Source organism: Pan paniscus, chromosome 12, assembly GCF_029289425.2.
Source record: "Pan paniscus chromosome 12, NHGRI_mPanPan1-v2.0_pri, whole genome shotgun sequence".
Taxonomy (NCBI): Eukaryota; Metazoa; Chordata; class Mammalia; order Primates; family Hominidae; genus Pan; species Pan paniscus.
The window spans coordinates 45693457-45720641 of record NC_073261.2 but is presented as its reverse complement, the minus strand read 5'-3'; the positions used below and the strand labels follow the sequence as shown (position 1 = coordinate 45720641).

Sequence of the window (27185 nt, the reverse complement as noted above, 5' to 3'; positions counted from 1 at the left end):
ATCACTCACAGCCACAACTATGGAAGAGAAATACATAACAGGCAGAGGAAGGAAAGAGGAAGACTCTAGCTTGGAGATATTCTGGTATTGTGATAAAAGTGGAAAGAGATCATCATTTGGGGGTATCATTAACAGATTTAGAAATGTCAGATGGTGATGGAAATGTCCATCAGCTAATGAGAATCCATGTAACCAAGATGACTTTATAAAGCAAACAATTTCCTTGGGCACTAAGCAAGAATAACATCAGTTTCTCCATCCTTTAACAGCCAATATTGACAAGGTTTTAACACTAAGTAAAACTGAACATGATTATGCAAGTCTCCTTCCCATATACTCTTGGAAATAGGTTATTGATTTGGGTATGATTTATTCACACTGACGAAGAACACTTAATTTGAAAGCCTCTCTGTTGCTGTAGATTTGCAGAAGATTTGCGGTGGATATTTTGCCTCACGTAGGGAAAACTGTTTTTGTATTTCTTGCCATTCGAGTCTCTTCCAAGTTATTACCTTGGCCATTCTAAAAGACTGGAATTCCACGATTAGAACTGCTTTGCTTTGTTACCTAGCCCCTTTACCAGATTATAAGAACTTAGTAAGTAAACAAGGACTCAGTTTAGATCACCCAGTGACATGGCTTCTAATTTCCTATTGTGACATCAGAATTAGCTTCTAGAATTTGTTTTCTCAGGAAATCACTTTCAAAGGCTAAATTTTTCTGTTTGGGGATGGTGAAGTAGTATGATCAAAGGTAGTTTAACAAAGCAAGACTACTAGCGCTAGTTTCTAAAAAAAAAAAAAGTTCAAGCAGAAGTTAGATTATGTTTGTTTCAAGAGAAAAATGATGAGGGTGACAACTGTTCTCCTTTCTTCCTCCTAAGTGTCTCTGGAGGTCATTTTAGAAATAAAGCATCAGTCAGAGCTATAATTCAACAAATTCATTGAGTATGTAATATGGGATATTCCCTGTTCTACGTATGATGCATTCATAGAATTAGCATGGAAAACAAGCACGTGAACTAGTAACTATGATGATAGTAATCATTTTAAAAGACATATTATGACCATTTTTGTAGAAAAGGATAAAGGGGTGTAATTTTTTTTTGAGCCTTCACACATAACTGAATAGGAGTTTTCCAGGTGGAAGGAGAGGGAGGAATATCTCAGAAAAGAAACGAAACATCCATAACATTGAGGTATATAAGTATTCCAGGATAACTGAAGCTGAAAATGTCAGAGAGGGCTGGAAAGATGGAGAAAAGTAAAAGATGTGAGGTTGGTGTTGGACATCAAAGAAATTCTTCTGACCATGCTGAGTTTAATGAGTAGCATTGAAAATGATCAGGATTATCTGCATGCCAGCTAAGCAAGGGGTTTGGGGGAGACTACTAAAATGCACGATCCTGGGCCATGTTGCAAAAACTTCTTGAATCAGGAATGGTAGGGAGTAGGTTCTTGGAGTCTGTAATTAACTACCCCATCCCACTCCCCAACACACAACAGGTGATTCATTTTCACACCAAAGTTTTAGAATCCCTGCAAGGCAACAGAACTGACTCATTCTGTTTCTATGTTGTTAGAAGCAGTTTCAGAGTAAAAAATTAAAGTATCATGTTATTAAAAGATTTTGGGAAAAATAGTTTAGGGTAATATAAGCATATTCTCAAGAAAATTGGTTTAAATTGTGGTTAAGCATGAGAACTAAGAAAGATGGTTATTAAATATAAATAATCAGTGATGCTATTGAATCTCCTTGAAAGTGAGACAAGAAACTGTAAACATTCAAGAGACCATCCTTCATTTTTCTTTGTCATGCTCCAATACAAGGAGTTAATGAAGATTGAAGCTAAGTTGTTCTACATCTTCCAAGTTGTGCCAAGAGAAGAGATAGGGGCAATAATCCAGAGTAACATTTGTTTTGGGATGGTATTCTTTTGTAGGGCCATTTGACTTCTTTAATTAAGTGAACTTCCTTGGGAAAAAAAAGTGTATGTCAGCATTCTCATCATGACTGGAAGAACTGAACTTTCATGCCCATGCAGTATATGACCTATATGGTCTATGTTGAAAATGTTAATTATATATGTTTAAATCAATAGTCACTTACAAGTGCTAAATTCTTTGTTGTTTGTTTTTCTTTTTTTCATGAACAACAGCTGTTACCTTACACCCATCAATCTGTGTAGAAAGTTAGAGAAGTGGTAAAAGACCTAAGGAGAGGGAGATACTAGAAAGGAATTTTACATTTTACTGAGACATGAAAATGAGCCCTGGTTGAGAAGAAAGTGAGCCTTAGTTCACAGCAACAAGGATTGATTCTAATTTAGCCCCCTAATTGCTTTGCATACAACGTATCATTTCCAGATTGCCAGAATCTTCTGTATTTATTTTTTTTTATTTGAGAATAGCTTTGTTTGGAAGTCGAGGATTGATGGGGAACCCTATTTTTAATTGTTTTCTGCCGTTAATTTCAGTGTCTTCTCTTGGTATAGATACTGTCACTTTCTAGAATCAGTTGACTGGTAGGAGGCAGTGCCTGCCATTAAGTGAACAAACTAAGGTTGACGACCTAAGGATATATATATCTATATCTAGGTATCTAGATATAGATATATGTAGTTAATTTTAGTTCTTACAGATATCTCTTGCCAATGATCTGTGGCTCTGTCATTGCCCTTGTTACACCAACTAAAGCAAATACAACCTTGGGTGGTTCTAAAAAGATGTTCCAGGCAAAATTATTTACTTCAAGGCCTATTCTTTTACCTAAATAAATGCCAAGCAGAGAACAGCAACAGCTATGTGGTTTTGATTGTTACAGATCTGAAGAATATAAGTTAAATAATGTTAAAATTATAAGAGTGATATTGCTATTAGGTGTGAATTTAGAAACCAACTCTCTTGTACAATTGATGAAACTGGGCAACATTCTTAACCTCCCTGGGCTTTTGCTTTTTATTAGAATAGCAATAGCTACTCAGAGGGATAATTGCCCATGGTAAATATCAAAATATCAACAGTTACATTAACATAAACTGAAGGATTAGTATGTGCCAGGCATTGTATGAAGCATTTAAAATGCACTATGAAATATGTTTTTTCAATTGTGCTCTAGAGGAAATACTACCATCCCCATTGAAAATATTAGAATAATGAGGTTCAGAGGAGTTCAGAAACTTCCTGGAGGTCACAAAGTCAGTGTTTGGTACATAGTAGTGCTTCAGGAAGACTTCTTTGATATTCTCCAACAGCATGGTGTACTCTTTCTGTCATTTTTTGTATGACACTTTAATGTCATTATATTTCTCTCAACTAGTCTGTAAGCTAGTTATAACAGGGAATATGTTTGAATGCTCATTTTTTCCCTGGTTCCCTGCATAATGAACACGTAATCTATGCTTAACACATTAGCTTCTTTACCGTCCCTTCTTCCATTGTAGTGAGTTATCACACCCAAAAAGTCCCAATAATTGATTTTGAAGTCTATCAGTCATTCATACTTTTATTCATTTATTTCTATGTGAAAGCATCTGACTTCAAATGCTAGATTTCGAAATGCACTCTTTAACTAGGATTTGGGGCCAAAAATCAAGTAATTAAATGCAATTATTTTTCTAGTTAACTTAATTTCTTTATAATTTACTCTGTTAAATTTTCAGATATATTAAACCCTTTTTAAGAAAAGATTATGCCATAGAAACCTACAGAATTTTTTCCCAAAAAGCTGAATGAATCAAATTAGTAATTTATTGTAAAAAGAAATTTGAAAGTAACATGGTTGATTTCATTTGCCCCCTTATGCAAAGGTTATGACACACAAATTGTCATATAATTATATATAAATATGAAATATTTTAACTTAAGTCTACTAAATATTTAATGCCCACTATTGTATTAAAAATTTGTATATAGTTTTAACTACAAATGATGAAACATACAAGTAGAGTTATTTCTCTCTCACATGGAATACATCTGTCTGTAGTTCAGGGAGAGTAGAGTGAACACAGAGTCATCAAGGACTTTGACACCTCCTAACTTTATGGCCCATCTATTCTCAAGTTCATCTTTTGGTCTAAGATGACTGCTAGTGTTCCACCTTTCCAATTTTCATGTAGGAAGAAGAGGTGAGAGGGTTAACCAGGTGCTTCCTAGCTATGTTAGTACCCTCTAAGGAGGCTTCCTGGAAACTTCCACCCCTCTGCCCTTCTTCAATTTCCACTTTCATCACCATACATATGGTTTGCTGCAAGAGAGACTGGTAAACACAATGTTTTAGCTCAGCACATTGCTGCTCTGATTAAGATTGAGATGCCACTAAATAAAGAGAAGGACAAATGAATATTAGATGAGCAACCAAGACAGGATGCTAAGAATAAGAATTAAATTACCCTTATAAGATTCAATTCTAAGTAAGCAAGAATTTGGGGAATGGAAATCAAAATCTATCCTTTTTTTTAATTATTATACTTTAAGTTCTGGGGTACATGTGCAGAACGTACAGGTTTGTTACATAGGTATACATATGCCATGGTGGTTTGCTGCGCCCATCAACCTGTCATCTACTTTAGGTATTTCTCCTAATGCTATCCCTCCCCGAGCCCCCTACCCCCTGACAGGCCCCAGTGTGTGATGTTCCCTTCCCTGTGTCCATGTGTTCTCATTGTTCAACTCCCACTTATGAGTGAGAATGTGTGGTGTTTGGTTTTCTGTTCTTGTGTTAGTTTGCTGAGAATGATGGTTTCCAGCTTCATCCATGTCCCTGTAAAGGACATGAACTCATTCTTTGTTTATGGCTGCATAGTATTCCATGGTGTATATGTGCCACATTTTCTTAACCCAGTCTATCATTGATGGGCATTTGGGTTGGTTCCAAGTCTTTGCTATTGTGAACAGTGCTGCAATAAACATACGTGTGTGTGTGTCTTTATAGTAGAATGATTTATAATCCTTTGGGCATTTACCCAGTAATGGGATGGCTGGGTCAAATGGTATTTCTAGTTCTAGATCCTTGAAGAATCGCCACACTGTCTTCCACAATGGTTGAATTAGTTTATAGTTCCACCAACATTGTAAAAGCGTTCCTATTTCTCCACATCCTCTCCAGCATCTGTTGTTTCCTGACTTTTTAATGATCGCCATTCTAACTGGTGTGAGATGGTATCTCATTGTGGCTTTGATTTGCATTTCTCTAGTGATCAGTGATGATGAGCATTATTTCATATGTTTGTTGGCTGCATAAATGTCTTCTTTTGAGAAGTGTCTGTTCATATCCTTTGCCCACTTTTTGATGGTTTTTTTTTTTCTTGTAAATTTAAGTTCTTTGTAGATTCTGAATATTAGCCCTTTGTCAGATGGATAGATTGCAAAAATTTTCTCCCATTTTGTAGGTTGCATGTTCACTCTGATGATAGTTTCCTTTGCTGTGCAGAAGCTCATTAGTTTAATTAGATCCCATTTATCTATTTTGGCTTTTGTTGCCTTTGCTTTTTGTGTTTTAGTCATAAAGTTTTTGTCCATGCCTGTGTCCTGAATGGTATTGCCTAGGTTTTCCTCTAGGGTTTTTATGATTTTTAAGTCCTATATTTAAGTCTTTAGTCCATCGTCTCAGCCCCAAATCCCCTTAAGCTGATAAGCAACTTCAGCAAAGTCTCAGGGTACAAAATCAATGTGCAAAAATTGCAAGCATTCCTATATACCAATAACAGACAAACAGAGAGCCAAATCATGAGTGAACTCCCATTCACAATTGCTACAAAGAGAATAAAATACCTAGCAATACAACTTGCAAGGGATATAAAGGACCTCTTCAAGGAGAACTACAAACCACTGCTCAAGGAAACAAGAGAGGACACAAACAAATGGAAAAGCATTCCATGCTCATGGATAGGAAGGATCAATATCGTGAAAATGGCCATCCTGCCCAAGGTAATTTGTAGATTCAATGCTATCCCCATCAAGCTACCATTGACTTTCTTCACAGAATTGGAAAAAAAAAAAACACTTTAAATTTCATGTGGAACCAAAAAAGAGCCCACATAGCCAAGACAATCCTAAGCAAAAAGAACAAAGCTGGGGGCATCACGTTACCTGACTTCAAACTACTACAAGGCTACAGTAACAAAAACAGCATGGTACTGGTACCAAACCAGAGATATAGACCAATGGAACAGAACAGAGGCCTCAGAAATAACACCACACATCTACAACCAGTTTTCCCAACACTATTTATTAATAAATAGTGTTGGGAAAACTGGCTAACCATATGCAGAAAGCTGAAATTGGATCCCTTCCTTACACCTTATACAAAACCTATTCTTACACCTTATACAAAACCTATTCTTACACCTTATACAAAACCTATTTGTAGTTTTTTGAAACTCAATACTCATATTTAGTTGTTCCGCAAACAGTTTAAAAGGCTTTTTTTTCTACATTTTTTAGGGAATTAAGATAGATAACTCCTGCCTACAGCATACCAGCTTTTCTGGGAGGTGGAGGGCTTTGTTTCCCAGTAGCCTTCCCTTGCTGAGTTATACTGGCAGATAGAAGCTGCCAATGAAGGCTTTGAGTGGCACGATGATCCCCATCGTATGAGGAATCTGAAAAGCACTGGGAAGAGTTAGGCTTGGGGTGCAGTTCTTGCAAGTGTATGCCCTCCATTGAGTGGAACAAGAACTGAATGCTGACTTTCAATAGCTGGCTATATGACCTGAGCAAGTTGCCTCACTTCTCTGAGCCCCATCTTCTCAGCTGTAAAGTGAAAATGATATTAGTATCTACTTCATTGAGTTATTGTTAGGATTAATGGTATTGATGTGCACCATACATTTAGCACAGGGTCCAGAATGTAGGTGTACTAAATAAATGAGTAGGCATTTTTTGTTATCTTCTCTCCCCACAAAAGACTATATAGTCTTTTGGATAATATTGGTGCCCTCCGGTTCTTATATCATGTCTACCCCAAGGAAGGTGCTGGACATAACAGCAGTGAGCAACCAAGGAATCAAGGTCTCTGCTGTCATCAAGATTGCATTCTTTTGTCACTGGGAGTCCTTGAGGAATCACCGACAGAGAGGGGATAGTTGAAAATACAGAAAGGAATAACCTCAATAGAAGTGAAATAGTGATTGTCACATTTCACTCTGTAAAATGAATCTCATGGGTAGCCAACCAAAATGGAGATTCCTGAAATCCACAGTTCTGAAACTCAGCTCTGAGAAGGGATCAGGAATCTGTATTTTATTCCTAAATCTTTCTGATACAGATGATTCATGGATCACACTTTTAAAAAACACTGGTCTAGGAAGTGGAGGAAAGAGAAACCTATAGGCTATAGTGAGAATTTCTCCAGACAGTTTAATCCCTTTCCTAGTCCCTTTTCTAGGAAAACTGGGTTTGCTTCTTTAGGCTGGTTCAGTCTAGCCTCGTTTGGATAATTCTTTACTATAGGGAGCTTGTTGTAGTTATCCACTGTAGGATGTTTAAGAACATCTTTGGCTTCTCCCAACTAGATGCCTGTAGCAACTTTTTTTCTCCAGTAGTGATAATCACAAACATCTCCAAACTTTGCTGAACGTATCCTGGAGTGGGTGGCAAAATTACCCCTAGATGAGAACCATAGGACTGTTGAAATCTTGACCTTTCACCTAGGATAAACATACTGCTTTAAATGGAGCCTTTCAAGTCTTCCCTCTGGAAGGGTGGAAGATGGCAGATAAGATAGTTCCAGATTTAGCTGCCAACCTCGTTTCCAGCCAGGTGTCAGTGGGTGGAGGTACACTTCTCTAAAAGTCAGGCCCCTGAGAGCCCACCACAGTAATCCTCTAGACATAACCTTCCTACAAAGTACAAAGGTCTAGATCTACCTCTTTGCCTGGTTATCCCCAAATCTTCCTGTCTTAGAGCTTATGTATTTCTATTCCCAACGGTAATTAAGGGTTTCAGTGAAAATATTATCTGAAATAAAAGTTTAAACAAGGTAAAATGGCTTTCACTTCTTACTTTTTACAAACAAGAGTATTGAAGTTAAAACAATTGTTTTCATACCGCTTTTTTAGAAAACCTTTTCATATGTCATTACATATTTACCTAGTCTCTCTGTACATTTTAAAATTTTTGCTCATGCCTGTAATCCCAGCACTTTGGGAGGCCGAGGCGGGTGGATCACAAACTCAAGAGATCAAGACCATACTGGCCAACATGGTAAAACCCCGTCTCTACTAAAAATAAAAAAATTAGCTGGGCATGGTGGGGCATGCCTGTAATCCCAGCTACTTGGGAGACTGAGGCAGGAGAATCGCTTGAACCCAAGAGGTGGAGGTTGCAGTGAGCCGAGATTGCGCCGCTACGCTCCAGCCTGGCAACGGAGCAAGACTCCGTCTCAAAAATAAATAAATAAAAATAATTAGTTAAAATAAAATTTTTACATGGTGAGAGAATGAGTAACTACATTTTAAAAAATAAGAAAAAACTAAAGTGATAGTTAAAATAATCATTGTAATAATGTTAAGAACATAAGGCTAAGGATCCCCTTGAGATTCAAATTGCTTCTGTGTTTGTTAATATATATTATGATGATGAGTAACTCTGCCATGTTGAAATTAGTGCTGGGTGAGCCCTTAAAACTAAGCAAGTTGTAGGTAGAAGCTGAAGAAGTTGCATGGCTTAGCATTCGTTTTTTAAAAGAAAATTGGAGAACTGTAACAGGCAGTGACTTCAGATATAACAGAAATCATGCTTTCTTTCAAAGATATATCTTTGGCATAATTGAAGAATTTTTCCTGGCATTTTTTAATGTATCAGGTAAAGGAATAATGATGCAACCTTTACATCTTGTAATAAATATGGAGGTGATTTAACTTTGTCAAAGGCTAGATTCACAGGGACTCTAAGATAGCAATTGTGCCATGAGGAAACTTTCATCTTAATATTAAGCATGATTTTTAGTAGGTACAAGATACTGTATCATACCATCTCCAGCCCTTTAATGTTTATCTTTGTTCCTTGGTTAAAAGTTGTCATCTTATTGGAAGTTAAAGGTAGTACTTTTTTTTCAAAGAAGTTTTCCAATTGCATGAACTTGAGGCTTTCTTTCAAAGAAACCACTAATTTTTTCTTATTTTTTTTTAGCAACACTATTATGCATTTCCAGTCCGCTGAGGATTCGATTCCTTTAGTCTGTTGTTTTGAAAGTTTCTTGTATAACTCAGCCTCGTTGCAAGGGAACAGACAATATGTTGTCCATCCATGGAGGCTCTTTGTTGGACCAAAGAGATGATATTTCCAGTTTTAGATTGAAGGGAACCCTTTGGCGCTTTTGCTGAATTTTCCCTGAAGTACATTCACTCCAGGAGAAACAGACTAGAAGGTTCCAATTAGGCCAAGCCCTGGCAGGCACCTATATGGAGAAGTATCCTGGCTTATTAGGAGAACCACCTTAAATGCCCTTTATTTCATCTTTTATTTAAAGGCAGTTGGAACTGTGGTATATTGATAAATGCACTATACCTGAGGACACAGGTCATGCGCTTGAATCCCTGGTAATTGTCTATTAGCTAGCAAGTTCTTCCTCCCTAAGCCTCAGTTTCCTATCTGTAGAATGATGTGCCTAAAGTGATGTAGTACTTTTTTTTGTTGTTGTTGTTGAGAATTAAGTGATAGTAGCATATAGGAGAGATCTAATTGGTTGGGAGGGTCAATATGTTTTGAATCTGGAAAAAAAATAAAGTATATTAACCAATAGAGAAGTGCTAATCAACTTTTATTGATTATTAAATTGATGCATAAGACCAGCTGACTGATAAATAATTGATGTTCAGGGGCAGCCTGCACCAAGGAAACATAAGAGAATCCTTCACAGAACAGACCATCCATAATCTCCATTTGTACAGCGAATCCCAGCATGATTTATGTGGTTCTAGCCTTAGTGGAGAACATACCAGCATACCAGTAAAGGGGGGCAAGAAGCTACTTATTCATAAAGACTCAGAAATCTAGCTATGGCAACATGACCCCCCCCCCACCCCAACACACGCACACAAAGTCTTGGAGGACAATGCAGTAAATAAGTAACTAAAGATTTGATTCCAGAATAAATGGCAACCAGATTTAAGGTGGAATCACCAAGGACAGGCTCATCAATGAGCTGACAGCTCCTATTGTAAGAATGGTCTACCTTCATTTTTTGGTTGAATTTCTTTGTCTTTTTGTGCTGCACTCCAAAGCCAAATTTAAGGGCCCCAAGCATGTTTCCTGTGTTCTGTAGTTTGGAAACTGTATTTCCTGACCATTCTCTGTAACTGGAAAAAAATAAGATCGTAACTAGGCTACCCCACGACTACTTCAGGTAGAAGAAGAAAACTTCTTTGAGAAGTACTTTTCTCTTGTTTTGCTAGGGCTTATCATGCCCTCATGCTATGCTGGTCATCTGTTGGAATACCCTCTCCTGTGGAGCCAAGACCCTGGGACTGAGGCACCAAGGAGTTCTAATAAATTAAAATGAAGATCCCAAAAGAACTTCCCAAAGGTACCCAGAGGTGATGTAATAATCTTTTATAGTCACAGACTTCTCTAAAATTTAACAAGTATTTTATTTTCTCACTTGGACCTCAGAATAACTCACAAAAGTATATTGTTATTAACCCCCTTTTACAGTTGAAAAAATAGAAACTCAAAGAGATTACAGAGTGTCCAAACTTTCACAGCCAGTAAGTGGGACAGCCAAGACTTAGAGCCAGTTTCTCTAATGTATTATCTTGTGCTTTGTGCAGTGTAAGGATGGTGCTGGTATCTCTGTGCTCTGTAGACTAGTGGTTGAACAAGAAATACAGGGAATAGCATGTTTCAGATGGTATAGATGACAACAGGTAATATGTATTAGGTTCTTATAAATTATATTATCAGCCTCACATCATTTCGTGGTGTGTGCTGCATGACACATTAAAAGATTATGTTGTAAAAGTTTTTAAATTTTTTGATAAATAAGTGGTATATAACGTTTAGGGATAAGGAGAATTAGAAGTTGTATTTAATCAAGTTTTCTGTGAACATGTAGACAGCTTTTTTGGTTGCTGGCAAGAAAATGAAAAAGTGGAAGATGATGTTCCCTGCAATTTGACTAATTCATATCTCAGGTGAATCCTGATTGCAAGATTGGGAGTTTGTACAACTTTTCTCCCCTTATGGCTTAAGGAAGTTCACCTCATTACTGCTTCGTCACACGACTCACGCTTGTGAACAGTTAAAACACATCATAAGGCATGTTTCCCTCCACATAAATGGCATCAATAGCCAGGAATAAAGACTTAGGGCAGGAAAAGCCTATGGTAGATCTGCCTGGTCAAAGAAGACTGCATGTTCTACCCAGAAATGAATTTTATGAGCCTTCAAGTAGACCAAAAAAAGTTAACTTTTCTCTATTTCGGTTTTCTCATATATAAAGCAGGAATGATGGTATTCAACTTGTACATGTTATGAAGATTAATTTATTAAGGCACCAGCACTATACCTAGCAAACATATAATTCTGTGCCTCTTAGATGCTGGTGCTATTAATGGAGGAGATGGTTTTTAAATTGTGGCTGTCTTTTGAGCAAAGACTGATCTTGAAATGCTTACATGCAAGGTACAGTAAGAGGAAGAGGACATAGATACGTATTGCAATTTGGCTAAAGTTTACTTTCTCTTTTATTTCTCCAAATTTTACTCTCCTGTCAATCTCATGTATTTGCAAGAATGAATAGGTAGTAAGAATGGATACTGAACTAGGCATTGTGCCCTAGCTTTGTGTCTTTGGACAAGCCTTTCACGTCCTATTTCCCCACCCATAAAATTACAATGCTTCAACATCTCGGCAAATATTTATGGAGGACTCATATGCTAGGCACTGTTTTAGATGTTTGGGATATAATGGGAGGTGGTGAACAAGAAACATAAAAATATGAGTATATAAGAATATTAAAATAGAGAAAGAATGGCAAATTAAGGCATGAGGATGTAAATGGAGCTGCAATTTGAAAAGTATGGCTTGGGTAGTTTTCACCAAGATGCTGATATTTGGATAAAGTTCAGATGGATGTGAGGGAGCAAGCCTTACAGGTATCTCAGGTGGGGAAGAGTTTTCTAGGCAGAAGAAATAGCGCTAAGGCCTTACATTGCAAACATGACTGGTCTTTCTGAGCAGTAAACAAGAAACCAGTATTTAGGAATTGAGTTAATGAGAGCAAAATCAGAAGTATTGGGCCCCATGTGAAGACCATTTTGATAGATTTGGATTTAACTCAGTCTGTGATTGGGAAGCCACTCAAGGTTGTTGATAAGATAAGTGATATTGAGTTCATGTAACAGGATCGTTCTGGCTTCCATTTGAGAATAAACGGGGTAAAGGGTGGGAAGCAAGGAAACTAGTTATGGGAAGCTTTTGTAACAAGCCAGTAAGAGGTTCTGATAAGTTGGCCAAGTGGATAAGAGTGAAGAAGATGAAAAGAGGTCAAGTAATAGATATGTTTTGAAAATATTGCTGACAGGACATGATGGCAGATTAGATGTTGAGTTGGAGAAAACAGGTGTAGCATAAGATTCTGGGTGTTTAACCAAAGCATTGGGAAGAACTGTGTTGCCAATAACTGAGATGAAGAGGCATGCACGAGGGTCAGGTTAGGGGCAAGGGTGGAGTTAATCATAGAGCTCTCACTGTCTCTGGAAGGTTGGGAACAGTCTACAAGAAAAGGCTTACAGATGCTTAGATCATTCTCTTCATGTCAAGAGGTGGTCTTTGTGAAGATAACTCTTGCAAGAACCTGAAGTATAATTTAGATGGAAGATAGATAATAGAATGGTTACAACTCATTGTTAAAAGTAATAGAAAACCCCTGCCTGCATCTGTGATCGTGTACACAGTAATCATTTGAAAATTATTTGAATGTGTGTTAATGTTAGTGGTGGATTTACAGCTCACAATGGAAAAAGCAGTGACCAGGAAAAAAGAAAATGATTTGGAGGGCATTATTCTGTGTCAACTCAAAAAAATATTTTAAAGAAGACAGAAAAAAAAAGTTCAATTATTAAAAATCCATGGATCAACTGCTCAAATTTGAAACTAATCTAGTTAAAATTACTGATTTTTAAACTATTATACTAAAGACCTCTTATGAGCCCTTAAATGATGATAGCATTTCCTCTTACTTCTAATTTCTGTAATGAAAAAAGAGTTGAAATTTTAGGTCAATGTAGTGAATTATTTTATATAGCTACATATGTGTCTAACATTTTACTTCAATTTTCTGTGCTATAGTTAAGAGCTCATTCTTTATGAATTATGTGAGGAGAAATTATATTAGAGGTAGAAGTGATATTAATATACACTTAATTGGAGCAATGATTGCACAGGTGACATGAGTCAAATCATAGCCCTCTCCTGTGCACTTCTGTTAGTTAGAAGGCCCACACTGGATATGGTAAATGGTTTTATGTTGATTGCTAACTCTCATCAATTGCTAGTGTTTGACTGAGCTATGTGTTGAGAAGAATGCTAAGACCATGGCTAGGATCAGTAGAAAAAAAGGACCTGATTGATTGGGCATATCTGTTAAGGATACCAATGAAGAAATGACAGTAAATGTGTCACACACTAATCATCCTTGTTTTATTGGTTCTAGAAAGGGCTTAGAGCATTGACAAGTATGGGTTGTCTTAAGGATGCCCATTGCTATTTTTTTTTTTTACATATATCTTCTTTCCTTTTCCTGGCTTTTACACCCATTAGCCCAGGCACTGTCCTTTTCAATAACCTTGGATTTGTTCTTTGGAAGGTCTTTTCATATAACCTGCCATTTGCTACTTTATTTGGTTAGTAAATGTGTGCAGAGCAGGACCAAAGGCAGCAAGATTGTTGTGCTTATGTTCTGGAAAGCTAGTTGGATAAGATTTTCAAGTAATCCTAAAGAATATGTAGATTCAAAACTGGGAATTTATTGGTAGACTTAGATGCTGAGATAAGGTCAGTCTTAGTTGGAGATGGCAGGTGCTGGCTTCAGTGGTTTAAGACCGAATAAAAGATTAAAAATTATGCATTTATAACCCACTTTGTAACAAAATACAGTTAGAGATTTAGGAAACAATGCTAGAGAACCCAAGTGTTTGTGTTTCAAAGGAGATAAACACAGAGCTTTGGGAGATTTGGCCTTCAGTGTTTGGTAGGCACTTCCAAACAAGAAGGGGCTCCCTTTTAGGGGTAGTGAGGGATCTCAGCTGGGGTCTAACAGTGTATACCTCAGAATCGAATGAGGTAAGGTGGTGTCATCCTTTACCAGGTAACACCATTTGGTTTTTAATATGAGATATTTATAAATGATATTCTTAACCAAAATGAATAGCTGGAATTTGGGGAATTTAAGGTCCTTGAAGTGGTCATATAAAATATTTTATATAGACTATTTAAAATATTTTATATAGACTATTTATTTTGATGCTTCCCAAATTACATGTTTAAACATCAGCTTCCCAGGCTAGATTGCCTTTTCTCCACCTTCTATTAGAGCCACCTTGACTCTCTATTATCAATATTCCTTACCAAGTCCTAAATGTTCTTAGATATTTTAGGTGTCACATTTTTACATAAAATTCGTATGTTTTCTTGCACTCAGTCTTGACTACCCCTTTATTCCATCTAAAGGATTCAATAGTGCTAGAAAAGATACATAAGTGTTGGTATTTTCCTATTCCCCTCATGAACTTCTCCATTCCTTATCCCTAAAACTGTAATATTCAGGCACTGAGACCAAGCCAAGATGGTGGTAGCTTCAGTAAGAAGAGAGTTTAAAGAAGTCTAAAATGCTGAATGGGGGAAACTTTGAAAGGAAAAGAAGGATGAAGATGTAGGAAAAGAGAAACATAAATTTTATAAGACCATATTTGGACTCACCTGGTGATTTAAGGAAAGATGGGTCATAGTAATAATAAAAGCTGAGATGTATTAAGGGCTTACCATGTGCCAGGCACTCAACTTCAGTGGCATTATCTTATTTAATGCTTTATAATACTAGAAAGTGCTGTTTTCATTTTTAATTTTAAAGAACTTTTATGAGGTAGAGGTAAGTTTAGTGGTTGTTCAGGATCGTGTAGTTAGTGATCCATCCAGTCAAGGTTTGAACTTATTAGGCTTTAAGTCTAGAGTCCAGGTTTCCCTCAGTAGGAGAGATGAAAACATGCATGTAAGAATGAATTACCAGTGACAGAGAGTGCACAGGAGAGGAAGAAAGAGGTGGGGAAGAGGTGATCACATGAACAAAAGGGGCTGGGGTCCCAAGGAGAGGCAGCAAACATTCACTGGGAACGGAATCTCTCTGCTCTCTCCTCATCCTGGACCTCGGTAGCAACAGAGCCTTTGACTAGTTATTTCCATACACCTGATGAGGAGAGGATCACAGGCTGCATGGGTGTTTACTTCCCCCAACATATGAATAATGCCACATTAGGACATAGCTCCTAGGGCTTAGATGAGAAGAGAAGTGAAAGAATGAGGAAGGATCGTTCCAGATCTTCAGATTTTGCTAATTTTCCAGGCATAGTACTCCACCAACCTGCACCCAAACCGCAGCCTTTGACTCTTCTAGTCTACTTTTCTCTCAGTGATTATGCATTGCATGCTGGAGGGTAGGAGCCATGTTGCAAGTTATTAAATGGTCTTCAGTACTTAGCAGCAGATACCATGTTCATACAAGGTTAGGCAGTTCAGAAAGGGTGGGGTCATTTAGTGACTTTGATCCATTTTATGAAAACATATTTCTCATGGGTTCCTAGATAATTGTTCCTCTTACATTTGTCTTCTGGTCATGATGATACCACCTAGGGATGGAGAAGGGTAGAAATAGAGGGATCAAAGGTAGTGATGCTCTGCTAGCTGGCTCTCCTATCGGTAAGGCAAAAAGGAGGCTTAGCTCCTTGCATAATTATTTATGAGACATAAACCTTGGGTGGTCAAGACATGCTGATGCACAGAATCAGAGACAAGATCAACAGTTAATGCCTTATGTATTCATGTGACATAAGGACTGTCTGCCCAAGAATATTTCCCAATTATGGGGGGGGGGGGCCTGAAAGCCCATTGGCTCTTCTCTTTGTTGCATAATTCCTCATGATTTTTTTGTTACGTGGAAACCAATAACTTAGAGGTCTCTGGCAGGAGATCCTGAAGGGTTGGGATAAGGGAGGGTGCTGAAAGGAAGGCAAGGAAAGAGTAAGTATAGGAAAAGAAGGTGAGGACTACCTGGATAAACAGGTGGCCCTGTTCCTAACTTTCCAAGGGCCAACCTGTCAGTACTCCCACTTATCTTTGAGATTTCCATGTTAGAAAGAATGCCTTGTTTTGGGTTGAGCAAAAACTGTTTGTTTCACCTTTATTGGTCAGAAAAAAAAATGGCTCTAAGCCATATTTAGGAAATTTGTTGACTATAATTAAGATTTCATGGGCCTCCCCAAGGTTTACTTACCCATAATTGAAAAAATGCAAATGAAGACAGTTAATCAGTGGACTGGCCGACTATGAAGCACTACTACCTACCTAAATGAATTAAAAATGAAGACACAAATATGTCCAGTTGAGAAAGTTACCAAAGAGCCAAGTGGTAAATTTCTCAGCAAGGCTGTGGAGAATTTTTTCTTAGCCTTTCTGCCAAGGTCTTTGCCAATTTAATCTTGAGCCATTCCATACAGATTTCCTCACAACTGGCCTTCAGCACTGGCTGGTTCTCTGGCATTACTTAAGGAAGCCCTGAAGAAAAGATAACAGACCTCTTGTCCTCTTTTCTGTGTAATTGATCCACTACTTAGAGCTGTAAAATATTTGCTTTACAAGATCCTGTTATCAAATGGAATTTGAAACTCTTTAGGAGTTATCGCACAGAATTTCACTTATCAAGGATCAGTATGTGTTGTAATATTAACTCTTTTAATGTGGTTTTGTTTGTTTTGAGACACAGTCTCTTTCTGTCACCCAGGGTGGAGTGCAGTGGCTCCATCTCAGCTCACTACAACCTCCGCCTCCTGGGTTCAAGTGATTCTCCTGCCTCAGCCTCCCCAGTAGTTGAGATTACAGGCACCTGCCACCATGCCTGGCTAATTTTTGTATTTTTGGTAGAGATGGGGTTTCACCATGTTGGTCAGACTGGTCTCGATCTCCTGACCTCAAGTGACCCACCCACCTCGACCTCCTAAAATGCTGGGATTATAGGCATGAACCACCATGCCCAGCCTTGATATGTGTGTGTGTGTTTAACAATAAATACAACATATCTGTGATGGTCCACTTTTACCTCTAACACCATCCTTCCTTGTTAAAATATGCAACCAATTTTTATCACCTGATTTAAAATCATCCCCAAAATGTTTTGCATTTCTGTTAATACTTAAATCTTCTCCTTAATGATTTCATTAACTAGCAACTCATAATATGGTATTAGTACAAAAAAGTGCACAATATGTCTGTAAAATCAGCTGTGGAAATAAAAGCGTAAATGCAACATCCTTTAGATAAAAATATTTGTCGGCCGGGGGCGGTGGCTCATGCCTGTAATTCCAGCACTTTGGGAGGTCGAGGTGGGCAGATGAGGTCAGGAGTTCAAGACCAGTCTGACCAACATGGTGAAACCCCCATCTCTACTAAAAATACACAAATTAGCCAGGCATGGTGGCACACATCTGTAATCCCAGCTACTCAGGAGGCTGAGGCAGGAGAATCGCTTGAACCCGGTAGGCGGAGGTTGCAGTGAGCCGAGATTGTGCCACTGCACTCCAGCCTGGGTGACAGTGAGATAACATCTAAAAAAAAACAAAAAAACAAAAAAGTCAGTATCAGACAATATTTGATAGCTAACAAACAATAGAAATCAAACAATTCAAATACAGAAGTCGTGATACAATGGATGACCATATTGTATTGATTCTGTGCCATAAACAGAATCAAGTTTTTTTGGACAACCCTGTTAAAATGTCTGCTCTTGGGAGGTAAATAAGTTTCCTTTCCCACACTACTTAGCAGATTCTGAAGGAGCAAGGTGCCTGAGTGATTAATAATGCCTGCCATGGACACTATGGATGAGAATTTGTTTGATGAGAAAGAGTGAGTAGACTCCAACACAGAAATGAGAGCTTGCTATCAAGGAAATGTCTTTCTGTGAACATACAAACATTCTGAGATAACTTAAGTGGGAAAAGATGCGATTAGGCTGAACCTTTTCACCATGTCTTTGTTTGCTTGAGTTATTTATTACCCTGGACTTTCTAGAGGTTTTTAAAAAGTGTTATTGATATAGACTCTGGAAAATGTACGCAGATATTTCAAGGTATTTCAAACGTGTCACAGTTTCTAAGGACATCAAATAGCTCTTCAAAGCCTCATGGATTTTAAAAACATGAAATGTTCTTCTTGGAGGATAATAGGCTCCAATGCTCTGGGTTTCTAACCTCTAATTCATTAACAGCAAAGCTGACTTGTAGCAAAATTTTTTTTTCCTTGCAAGCAATATGTGACTCCTTTGAGGGAGATAACAGTTTAAATATAAATAAATGACCAGCTCCAGTGGAAAGATTCCAGTTTCCTTGAGGTGTTTGCTTTCAATTTATTGCCAATTCTCCCATCACAACTTCCCCCCCTGAAAACCTACTCTAGGTCTGAACATGTTCAGAACAACCCCCTTAAAATCGTTCTTGTTCTTAAATGTTAAAGCTATGTTATTCCCATTTTAAAATATTACAAAAGGCTAAAGTGGACCTTACACATATTTAGGGAAATATTTTAGCATTATCAAACTCATTAGTGTTATTGGCTCTGACTTACAATAATGAAAATAAAATAGCAAGGCCCAAATGGAACTGGTTCCTTCTTCCAGGCATTTCTAAGCCATTTGAAGTAATCAAAGCAAACATCTCAGTTCTTTTATTTCAAAATCACCTTCCAAATGGATTTGGCTTATTTTATTCTATTTAGCTTAGCCAGCAGTCCCATGACATTTGCATTATTTTTAATCCAATGACAGATTGCTTTGTGCTTTGGATTTTCATGAACTGCCATTTATGTTTCATTAATTTTTGTTAGTAGATGATCAGCTTTTTTGAAAAAAGACATACAATGTGAAAATTGATCTCTCTCTCTCTCCATGCATATTGTAAATATATGAATTCAGAACACACAGTCAAATCCTAATTCTCTTCTTTAATCGTATGCCCGGCCTCCACAAGTTAACATTCTAAGACATTTTCTATGTCATGTCATCTGCAATGTGTCCCCTACTTGTTTTATATTATTTTTCACTTTTGACAATACTATTATTTGTTTTTAAAGCAAGCTGTTACAAAATAGCATTTATTTTATTTCTATCTTACCTCAGGAAGTTCACCATCCTGAAGGGTAAAAGATTGCTAATTACTTAACTATTCCCTACTTAACCAAGGAAGGTTATTTTCTATTCAAGTAAAATACTTGTTGATGATGTTATATCTTAGATTATTAAAAGGATATTAATATTGATTTTAAAGGTCTTATTCTGAGAAATTTTTTGGTAAATTTATTGAACTTTTGTGTATGGATTTAATCTTTGTAAAAACAGTAAGGAATATGAAAGGACAAAATCAAACATGTTATACACCTACAGTATGCAGAACATCACCCTACATGAAACAATTGGGAAGATCAATATAAGCAAAACATGATTTTTTAAATATTTACTCCGATAAATACAACTGGACCTCTGATAAATCACCTAGATGTAACATACACACCTCAAACTCAGTATGTCCAAAGTTATACTCAGCATTGTAGCACTTCAACATCCTTTTTATTTCCGCAATCTAGGTTGAGAGCATTGATGTATACTAAGTTGGACTAGTTAGGTATTTGAGAATTGTCCTTCCTCGTCACTGTTAACCATTCAGTCACCAACAACCTCTTATTAAAGAGTGTTTAGATATCATGCCCACAATGAAGCTGTTTCCCCTCTCCTATCCCTACTTGACTCAAGGTAAATTGCTATTCCTTTTGTTCATTTAGCATCTCGCATCCTACTAAAACACTGTCATACAGTGTTAAAACCTTTAGTTTGTGTCTATTTTTCTCATTGTATTGTGAGCTCTTGTCTTTCAGTGCTTATGTCTATTTGTGTTTCTATACCCAACACTTAAGCACAGTAGTTGGCAGAAAGTATTCAGTAGGTGTCTGAAGAAATACTTGGATGATGTGTAGATGGAAAAATGTAGGGATAGACTGGAGGATAAAAAGTCAGTGATAATTCAACATTTCAAGAGGTGTAGTTGCACTTTCCTTTGAAAGAATGTGGTTGACTTCTGCAGTCGAATTCTGTTTCTGTTGAAACTGAACACCTGTTGCAGCATAAGTCCTGTTTGAATGAAGTAGCATGCAGCTAAGGACATAGGCTTTCAGAAATATTCAGTTGATAACATAAGCTGTAGCAAGAGTCCTTTCAAATACTTATTACGATGTTCTTCAGCTTTGGTGATATAAGGAATTAGGCTGCACAAATATCGATAAATGGAAGAATCACAATTCAGGTAAGTCTTTGCTCCAGTCTTTCTGCCCATTCAAAACACAAAATGAGGAGAGTATAGGGAACAGAAATCTTTTAGAAGTTGAGTGGTATTAAGAAGAGTAGGAATAGAGGCAGGGGAAAAAAAGACAATGTCCTATAGAAAGGCCTATAAAACAGCTCTCCTGCCCCTATTTGCTTTTCATGGACTGTAATAGCACAAGATGGGAGGAAACATCTGTTTTCTTTTAAACATAGTATTTTGATGTTTTAAAAGAATCATAATAATTAGCAGAAGTCTAATTTCCTGTGGTTAGGGACAGCAGATACCTATGGGATGGAATAGGGAGAATGAGTGTAGCAGATCTTGGTAGATTTTGAGGGCTGAGGATTCATCTGCTCTGGATGGCTCTGGGAAATAGCATGGAGGAATGGTAAGATCATGGGCTCAGTGGTTAGATGGCCTGGGTTTACATCTTGGCTTCACCACATGTTAGCAGTGTGATAATGGGCAAGCTATTTGCTTCTAAGTCTCAATTGGTCAAGCCTTGTCTCAGGGCTGGTTGTGAGATAGAATGAAATAAACAAAACTCAGGGAACTAGTTCAGAAAACAGCACATGGTCTAATTTGTTAAATGTATGCCCTTGTTTTTAAACTAGCTGAAAATAAGCAGTTTCTCTTAGGTTAGATACAGGAACTTAATGGGATAGCCTATAGGAATGTAAAAGGCCCTTAACCAGGAAAAGATGGATATGTCTTTCTGCTGAAAAGGCCTGTCACTGTAATTCAGGTCAGCTTGAGGAAGGGCTGAGAGGTGGTTGATTTTTGAGGCCATTTTAAAACTAGCAAGACTGGACCAGGTAAAGGATTAGATGACTAATAAGAGTAGCTGAGCCCTGCCTAGTATAAATGTGCTTCAGAATAATGGAGCAAATCCAAGACAAATTAGCAGAGATCAGTTTCCAGTGTCTATTTATTTCCATAAGGGTGACTCAAGGCCAGGAAGAACAAGGAAGGGCTGAGCTCTGGGCAGCAACATACCTGAGGCCAGAGGCTATAGTCAGCAAGGATTTGGGCTATGAGGATGAGACTAAGAATCACAGATTGTGAGAGATGAAGCACTTATCAGACATAGCCATGATGTTAAAAGGATGTTGCCAGGTTTAGGGGACAGGCTTCCAGCCTGTTCATTAGTAGAAAAGAGTTCATTTTGGATAGGCAATAACTAAAATACAAGACCTGAGAGATCAAGTGATGCTTCGGGGGAACATTGCTCCATGGTGGGGTTCAGATGAGTGGGCTTTGGAGAGAGATAGTACTGGTCCTAATCCCTACTTTGCCAATGACTGCAGGGACAACAACTTACGTTACCTCCCTAAGCTTCAACTTCCTCACTTATTAAATGGGGAGTAATAATCATTCCTACTTCGAGAATTTTTGAAAATTAAATCACACAATTAAAAGGACTCAATGTCAGGCGTCTAGTAAGTGCTCACTGAACTTTGATTATTATGAAAACTTCACTTATACATATTCACTTACCTATCTTGTTGAAAACGCCATCATTACAATAAGTCACAAAATAGAATGCAACTATGTTAAATAAATGTTCCTAAACTTGGTATTTAAAAACTCTTGCCATGCAGCTTTATTCTAATATCTTTTCTTTAGGAAGTGAAGTTTTAGCCAACCTTGCCAATTGGAAAGCAGAGTTTTGGCACCATCTTGGAAAGGCATAAAGAAACCCATTTTTAAATTGGAAAGAATTGTGATTGTGCTGATAATGATCTAAATCATGAAAGTGCATCTACAGAAAAGGGCAAAATGTAACCTCTGGAAATTCAACTTTTTTAAAAAGTCAAATTTTGTATTAACTTTAAATTGGGCTTATTGTTTGTGGAAATATTTGTTCCAGTTCAGTTGGCAGGATCTCTCACCTACTCACTTTACCTTGCTGCAAATTCAAGATCTGCCTTAGCAGGTGGCTTGAATAAAATTCTTGGCTTTATATTTCAAAGCTATCTCACTCTCAAACAGTGTATTAAGTTTATTTACAGGATTCCTGCATCAGGTTTGAAAGGCAAAGGGGTTCTGAAGAAGAGACAGGCTCTCATATTTTTGCTGCAGAATTAAACACCATCTATTTGAAAATGGAATCTGTGGTAAAAATCTCCAAATTTACTTGTAATCCCTTCTCTTCAGATCAACTCAATTCTCCCAAGACTCACTCTTTGGGGACCATTTAATAATACAATAGCAATATCATCTTGTTCTATTTCTACTAATTCTGTTGCCCAAAGCAAATCAATGAAACGTCCCTGTCATATTTTACCCTTTATTTACTCATAGCATGCGATAGAATTAACTAATTTTATGAATTAACATTACTCATTTTTGAAACCTGACAGACTTACAGAGAACTGTGCATTGGCCAAAGGTGTTAGGTATTTAGCTTCTAAAGAAACCGTGACTTATCTGTTCCTGATTGTTCCCAACATTTTGCTGTCTCATCTCTGTCCTTCATTATTTACACTTCTACCTGGGGGTAAGATGGGAAAGACGAAAAAGTAAAATTCCTGTGAGATAACTGGCTATGATATTACCAAACTTGTGTATGACGGAAGTCCTGAAATCACTGGATAAAGTAAACCATCAAGACAGTCTTTAGGTTTCATTAATCCAGTGGTTCTCAAACTTTGGCAAGTATCAGAACCTCCTGGATGGCTAGCTAGTTAAAACAAAGATTGCAAGGTTTTGATTCAGTAAGTTTTGGATTGGGCCTGATAAATGCGATTTCTAACAGATTCCCGGGTGATGCTGATGCTGTTGCACCTCAGGGACTAGGCTTTGAGAATCACCCCACTAATTCATGCTTGGCTTCTCTCTTGTTAACATGAATAACCTAGAGTTTGCTTTTCCTTAGCTATCTTTAGAAATTTGGGCTGTATAAACGAAAGAGTATGGGGTTCAGCAGTGATTTTGGTTTACGTGCATTTTGTATGGCATAATAGAAGTGATCAAGTAAGTGGGTTACTCCATCCATTTGGTTGAGTTAATTCACAAAGCAATTATATAAAACATCTTCCATTGTTTTCCCCAATGGTCAGACTACAAGCTTTTCTGGTGATGGAAAAATTGAGCTCATTTGATTGACATTTTAAAAAACACAGCGCAACATTAATTTAGCTTAAATAAGGGATATGGAACAAAAAGCAGCCAAAGGAACAGTATCACAGTTGTGTTAGATACAACTTCTGATAACCTCAATACTGCATGGGACATATTTTGTTAATAAGAAATGACACGAAGCTAAAGTGAATGCCAGTCACGTCAGATGGAAGAACCATAAGATTTACAGTCTCTCAGTTTAAACACTTTCTTAGTCACCTAGCCACCAGAAGGCTTAATGCAGCTACAGTTCATGAAGTTCATGAATTACAGGCTACACAACAAATAATCTCTACAACTAGGAACAGCATACTTAGGAACATCTTTGCTTCCTTCAGTTAACTGTAATTGATATATTTCATTAGTTGATGTTACAAGAAGTTTGATGAAAGATCAGACTATGCTCAAACATCTCTGAGGCTGGAATGATATTTGCAGTTCAGCTGTTAATTCTTTTCTTTCACTAGCTCACATGTAGAATCCTGGCTGATGGAGAGTCTAGGAAATGCATTTTTGAGCCTCACCAATCCTGAGCTCAGGATATAGAAATAGTGTATAGATAAATAGGTACTTCCATTGGTTGCGCTATAACATTGAGACGTAACCCCAGCATCTGTGATGCGGGCAGTGAAGCAAGAAGGTTGAAGAAGATATTGAATGATCTAGTATACAGTACATACCACACTAACTACTTAAAGACAGAAAAAAGGTAACCCAAAATATTCCTGGCCTGAAAGTCTGGTGATGGGCCTCTAAACCTATTCTCAAGTTGTGACTTGTCTTGGCATTTTTAAAAGCCATCCTATCCAACAAGGTGACAGTACAGATGAGTAGTATCTTTAAAGACTAAAACCTGTGCTAGTTACTGGACCTCTGCATGTATCAGCTCTCTCATTCTAAAAGGGCATGACGATAATGCCTATATTATAGGCTTGTTAACAAGAGCTAAGTGGGAAAATACAAATTTCTCATAATAGTATTTGGCACATAGTAAATACTGAATATTTCATTAATGCATGGATGAGAAGGTCTCACTGAATGCTATGAGATCCTGACATAAGTATCAGTATTTATATAGAAGGTATACTGAGGACCTGTTAATAGTTAAATTGATACTCCGAGCTCAATTAACACCTCATAGAAGCAAGAACACCCATGGATTGTTCTTCTGCCTAAATGACTGTATCCTCACCAACCCTGAGCTCAAGATACAGAAATAGCCTATAGATAGATACTTCCATTTCTTGGGCCATAAAATTGAGAGGTAACCCCTTATAACTTTTTTTCTTTAGTGTCTGCCAAATGCTTGTCCAACATTTGAGTAAATGTCACCATTGCTAATTACCCTAATGTAATAATATGAGATGTTCTACTTTGGAAAACTTTTGTTACCTTGGAATTCCTACCTGCTAAGATGAGGGCTTTGCCATTAGCTGTATTGAGATTTTAAAAACCTTAACTTGTGATAATTTGCTCCTTTTCAGCAATACTGTTTATTTGCACAAGGAAAACATTATTTTAACTGTGAAAGTACATCACCATTTGTGAATTTGGGGCCTCCATTAACCCACATGTATCTCATTCTTTTCCTACTCTAGCTGGACAGTGCCACATCGCTTATCCAGGCAGCTAAAAACCTGATGAATGCTGTTGTCCTCACGGTGAAAGCATCCTATGTGGCCTCAACCAAATACCAGAAGGTCTATGGGACAGCAGCTGTCAACTCACCTGTTGTGTCTTGGAAGATGAAGGCTCCAGAGAAGAAGCCCCTTGTGAAGAGAGAAAAGCCTGAAGAATTCCAGACACGAGTTCGACGAGGTTCTCAGAAGAAACACATTTCGCCTGTACAGGCTTTAAGTGAATTCAAAGCAATGGATTCTTTCTAGGATGATAGGTTTTAACAAGAAAGCTTTTTCTTTCTTTTCTTTCTTTCTTTTTCTTTTTAATTCCATTTTTGTATGCATACCTGCCGGCTCGTATGCCTCTGGCATGGGGAAATTAAGGGAACAGTGTCTGTTTGCATGTAAGATGAGATGAGATCACTACTACTGATCCATCTGTAGCCTGGGAAGGAGACAGGACATTCCTGTACTAAGGTGGCACAGAGCTGTCCTTTGCAACATTCTCATAAAATTGGGCACAGAGTTCGCATTGGCGCAATATTTATGGGAGTGGGAGGGATGGGGAAAATAAACTTAACTCTACAAAAGCAAACTCTAATGCATGCAAGAATCATTAGGTTGGCAGGTATATTCATAAGTGAAAAATCTGGAAGTGTAATGGTAGAACATAAAACTTGTATTGCTTCTGTTTCAGTGCAAAAATGTACTAGCCAATACGCTTAAGTGTGTGGCCCACGAATTGAACAATTTAACCTTGAAGTCTATATCCGTGATATTATGTCGATTTTTAACTGAGGGGAAATTAACTAGTCCAGCCTAAAATGCTTCTTTTAATCTGCATTCTGTTTCTCTCTTCTAGTTGTGCCATTACTAGTGATCATGTTTTTTCCCCCCTTTAATGAAAACAATAAACATCTATTTGAGACAATGAAAATCCTTCTGGGGGCACTGGAAGCACAATACGGTGACCAATCTTGCTTTCATTTTTTTTTTTTTAATTTGAACTATGATTTTGCTAGAAATAGAAGGCCCAGTGGTGGAATATTAGAGGGAAGGAAACTGACAACGTGTGAAAGTTAGAGGCAAATACATAGGTGTAGCTTGGAGTGCTGGTATCTAATATACCATTGTATTCACTAACTCAAAATAAACACATTTAATCTTGACATCTCAAGTATGTTTTCTTTTTTTAATTTTTTAAGTATGTACTTAATAAAGATTAGAGCATCTTCCTGAAAATTCATTAAAAAATGCATTATGTTTTGGTTTTTAGAGATCAGTAATAAAATAGATGATATCCAAATAATCGTCATTTTTAGAGTTCACATATTTATTTTGTGGTTTGTTTTTCCACTTGTTTTCATTCACTTTCATACTGCATTGAAAAATGACAGTCTTTGTAATAGAAGAGCCAATTAATTTAAAAATATTTTACTCATTTTAGACTTTTTCCTTTTAAGTAAGTTGGAAAAACAGGACCTCTGTCCCATTACTAAAAAGTGGCAATAGTATTTCAGCTATGAACTGAGAAATGGGGGAAAAGCCCCCAAATAGTCACCTGAATTCTCCAAACTCCTCTCATTGGAATGATTCCTGCAAGTTATCACATTACCATGTCTCCAAAAGGCTTCTAGTAATTATGCATGTTTCTTTCTTAGCAAAGTGATGATAACACAATGGGAGTCATGAACACCTAAGCTTATGTGCAAGATCCCAAAGGGAAGGAGCTATAAGGGAGTTGTGGAAGGAGAAAAAGCTTAATCTAAAATCTTATTTAGAAATGATTCTGCTCAAACCCCTGCTTACTACTACTGGAAAATAACACCACCAAGACTGAGAACATTTCAGTAGAGGAGACA

General features: G+C 37.4%; 1 protein-coding gene across 6 annotated transcripts in view; it reads left to right on the top strand.

Annotated features, from left to right (window-relative positions):
• Nucleotides 1–26492, top strand: part of CTNNA2 (catenin alpha 2) — a 1151703-nt gene extending 1125211 nt beyond the window's left edge. For all 6 annotated transcript variants that reach the window (XM_014343874.4, XM_003816600.4, XM_003816599.3 and 3 more), the window contains one exon: nt 25303–26492. In XM_014343874.4, the coding sequence (XP_014199360.1) occupies nt 25303–25590 (288 nt within the window). In that variant the 3' untranslated portion in view covers nt 25591–26492. The remainder of the gene's footprint in view (nt 1–25302) is intronic.
• Nucleotides 26493–27185: the final 693 nt, after the last annotated feature.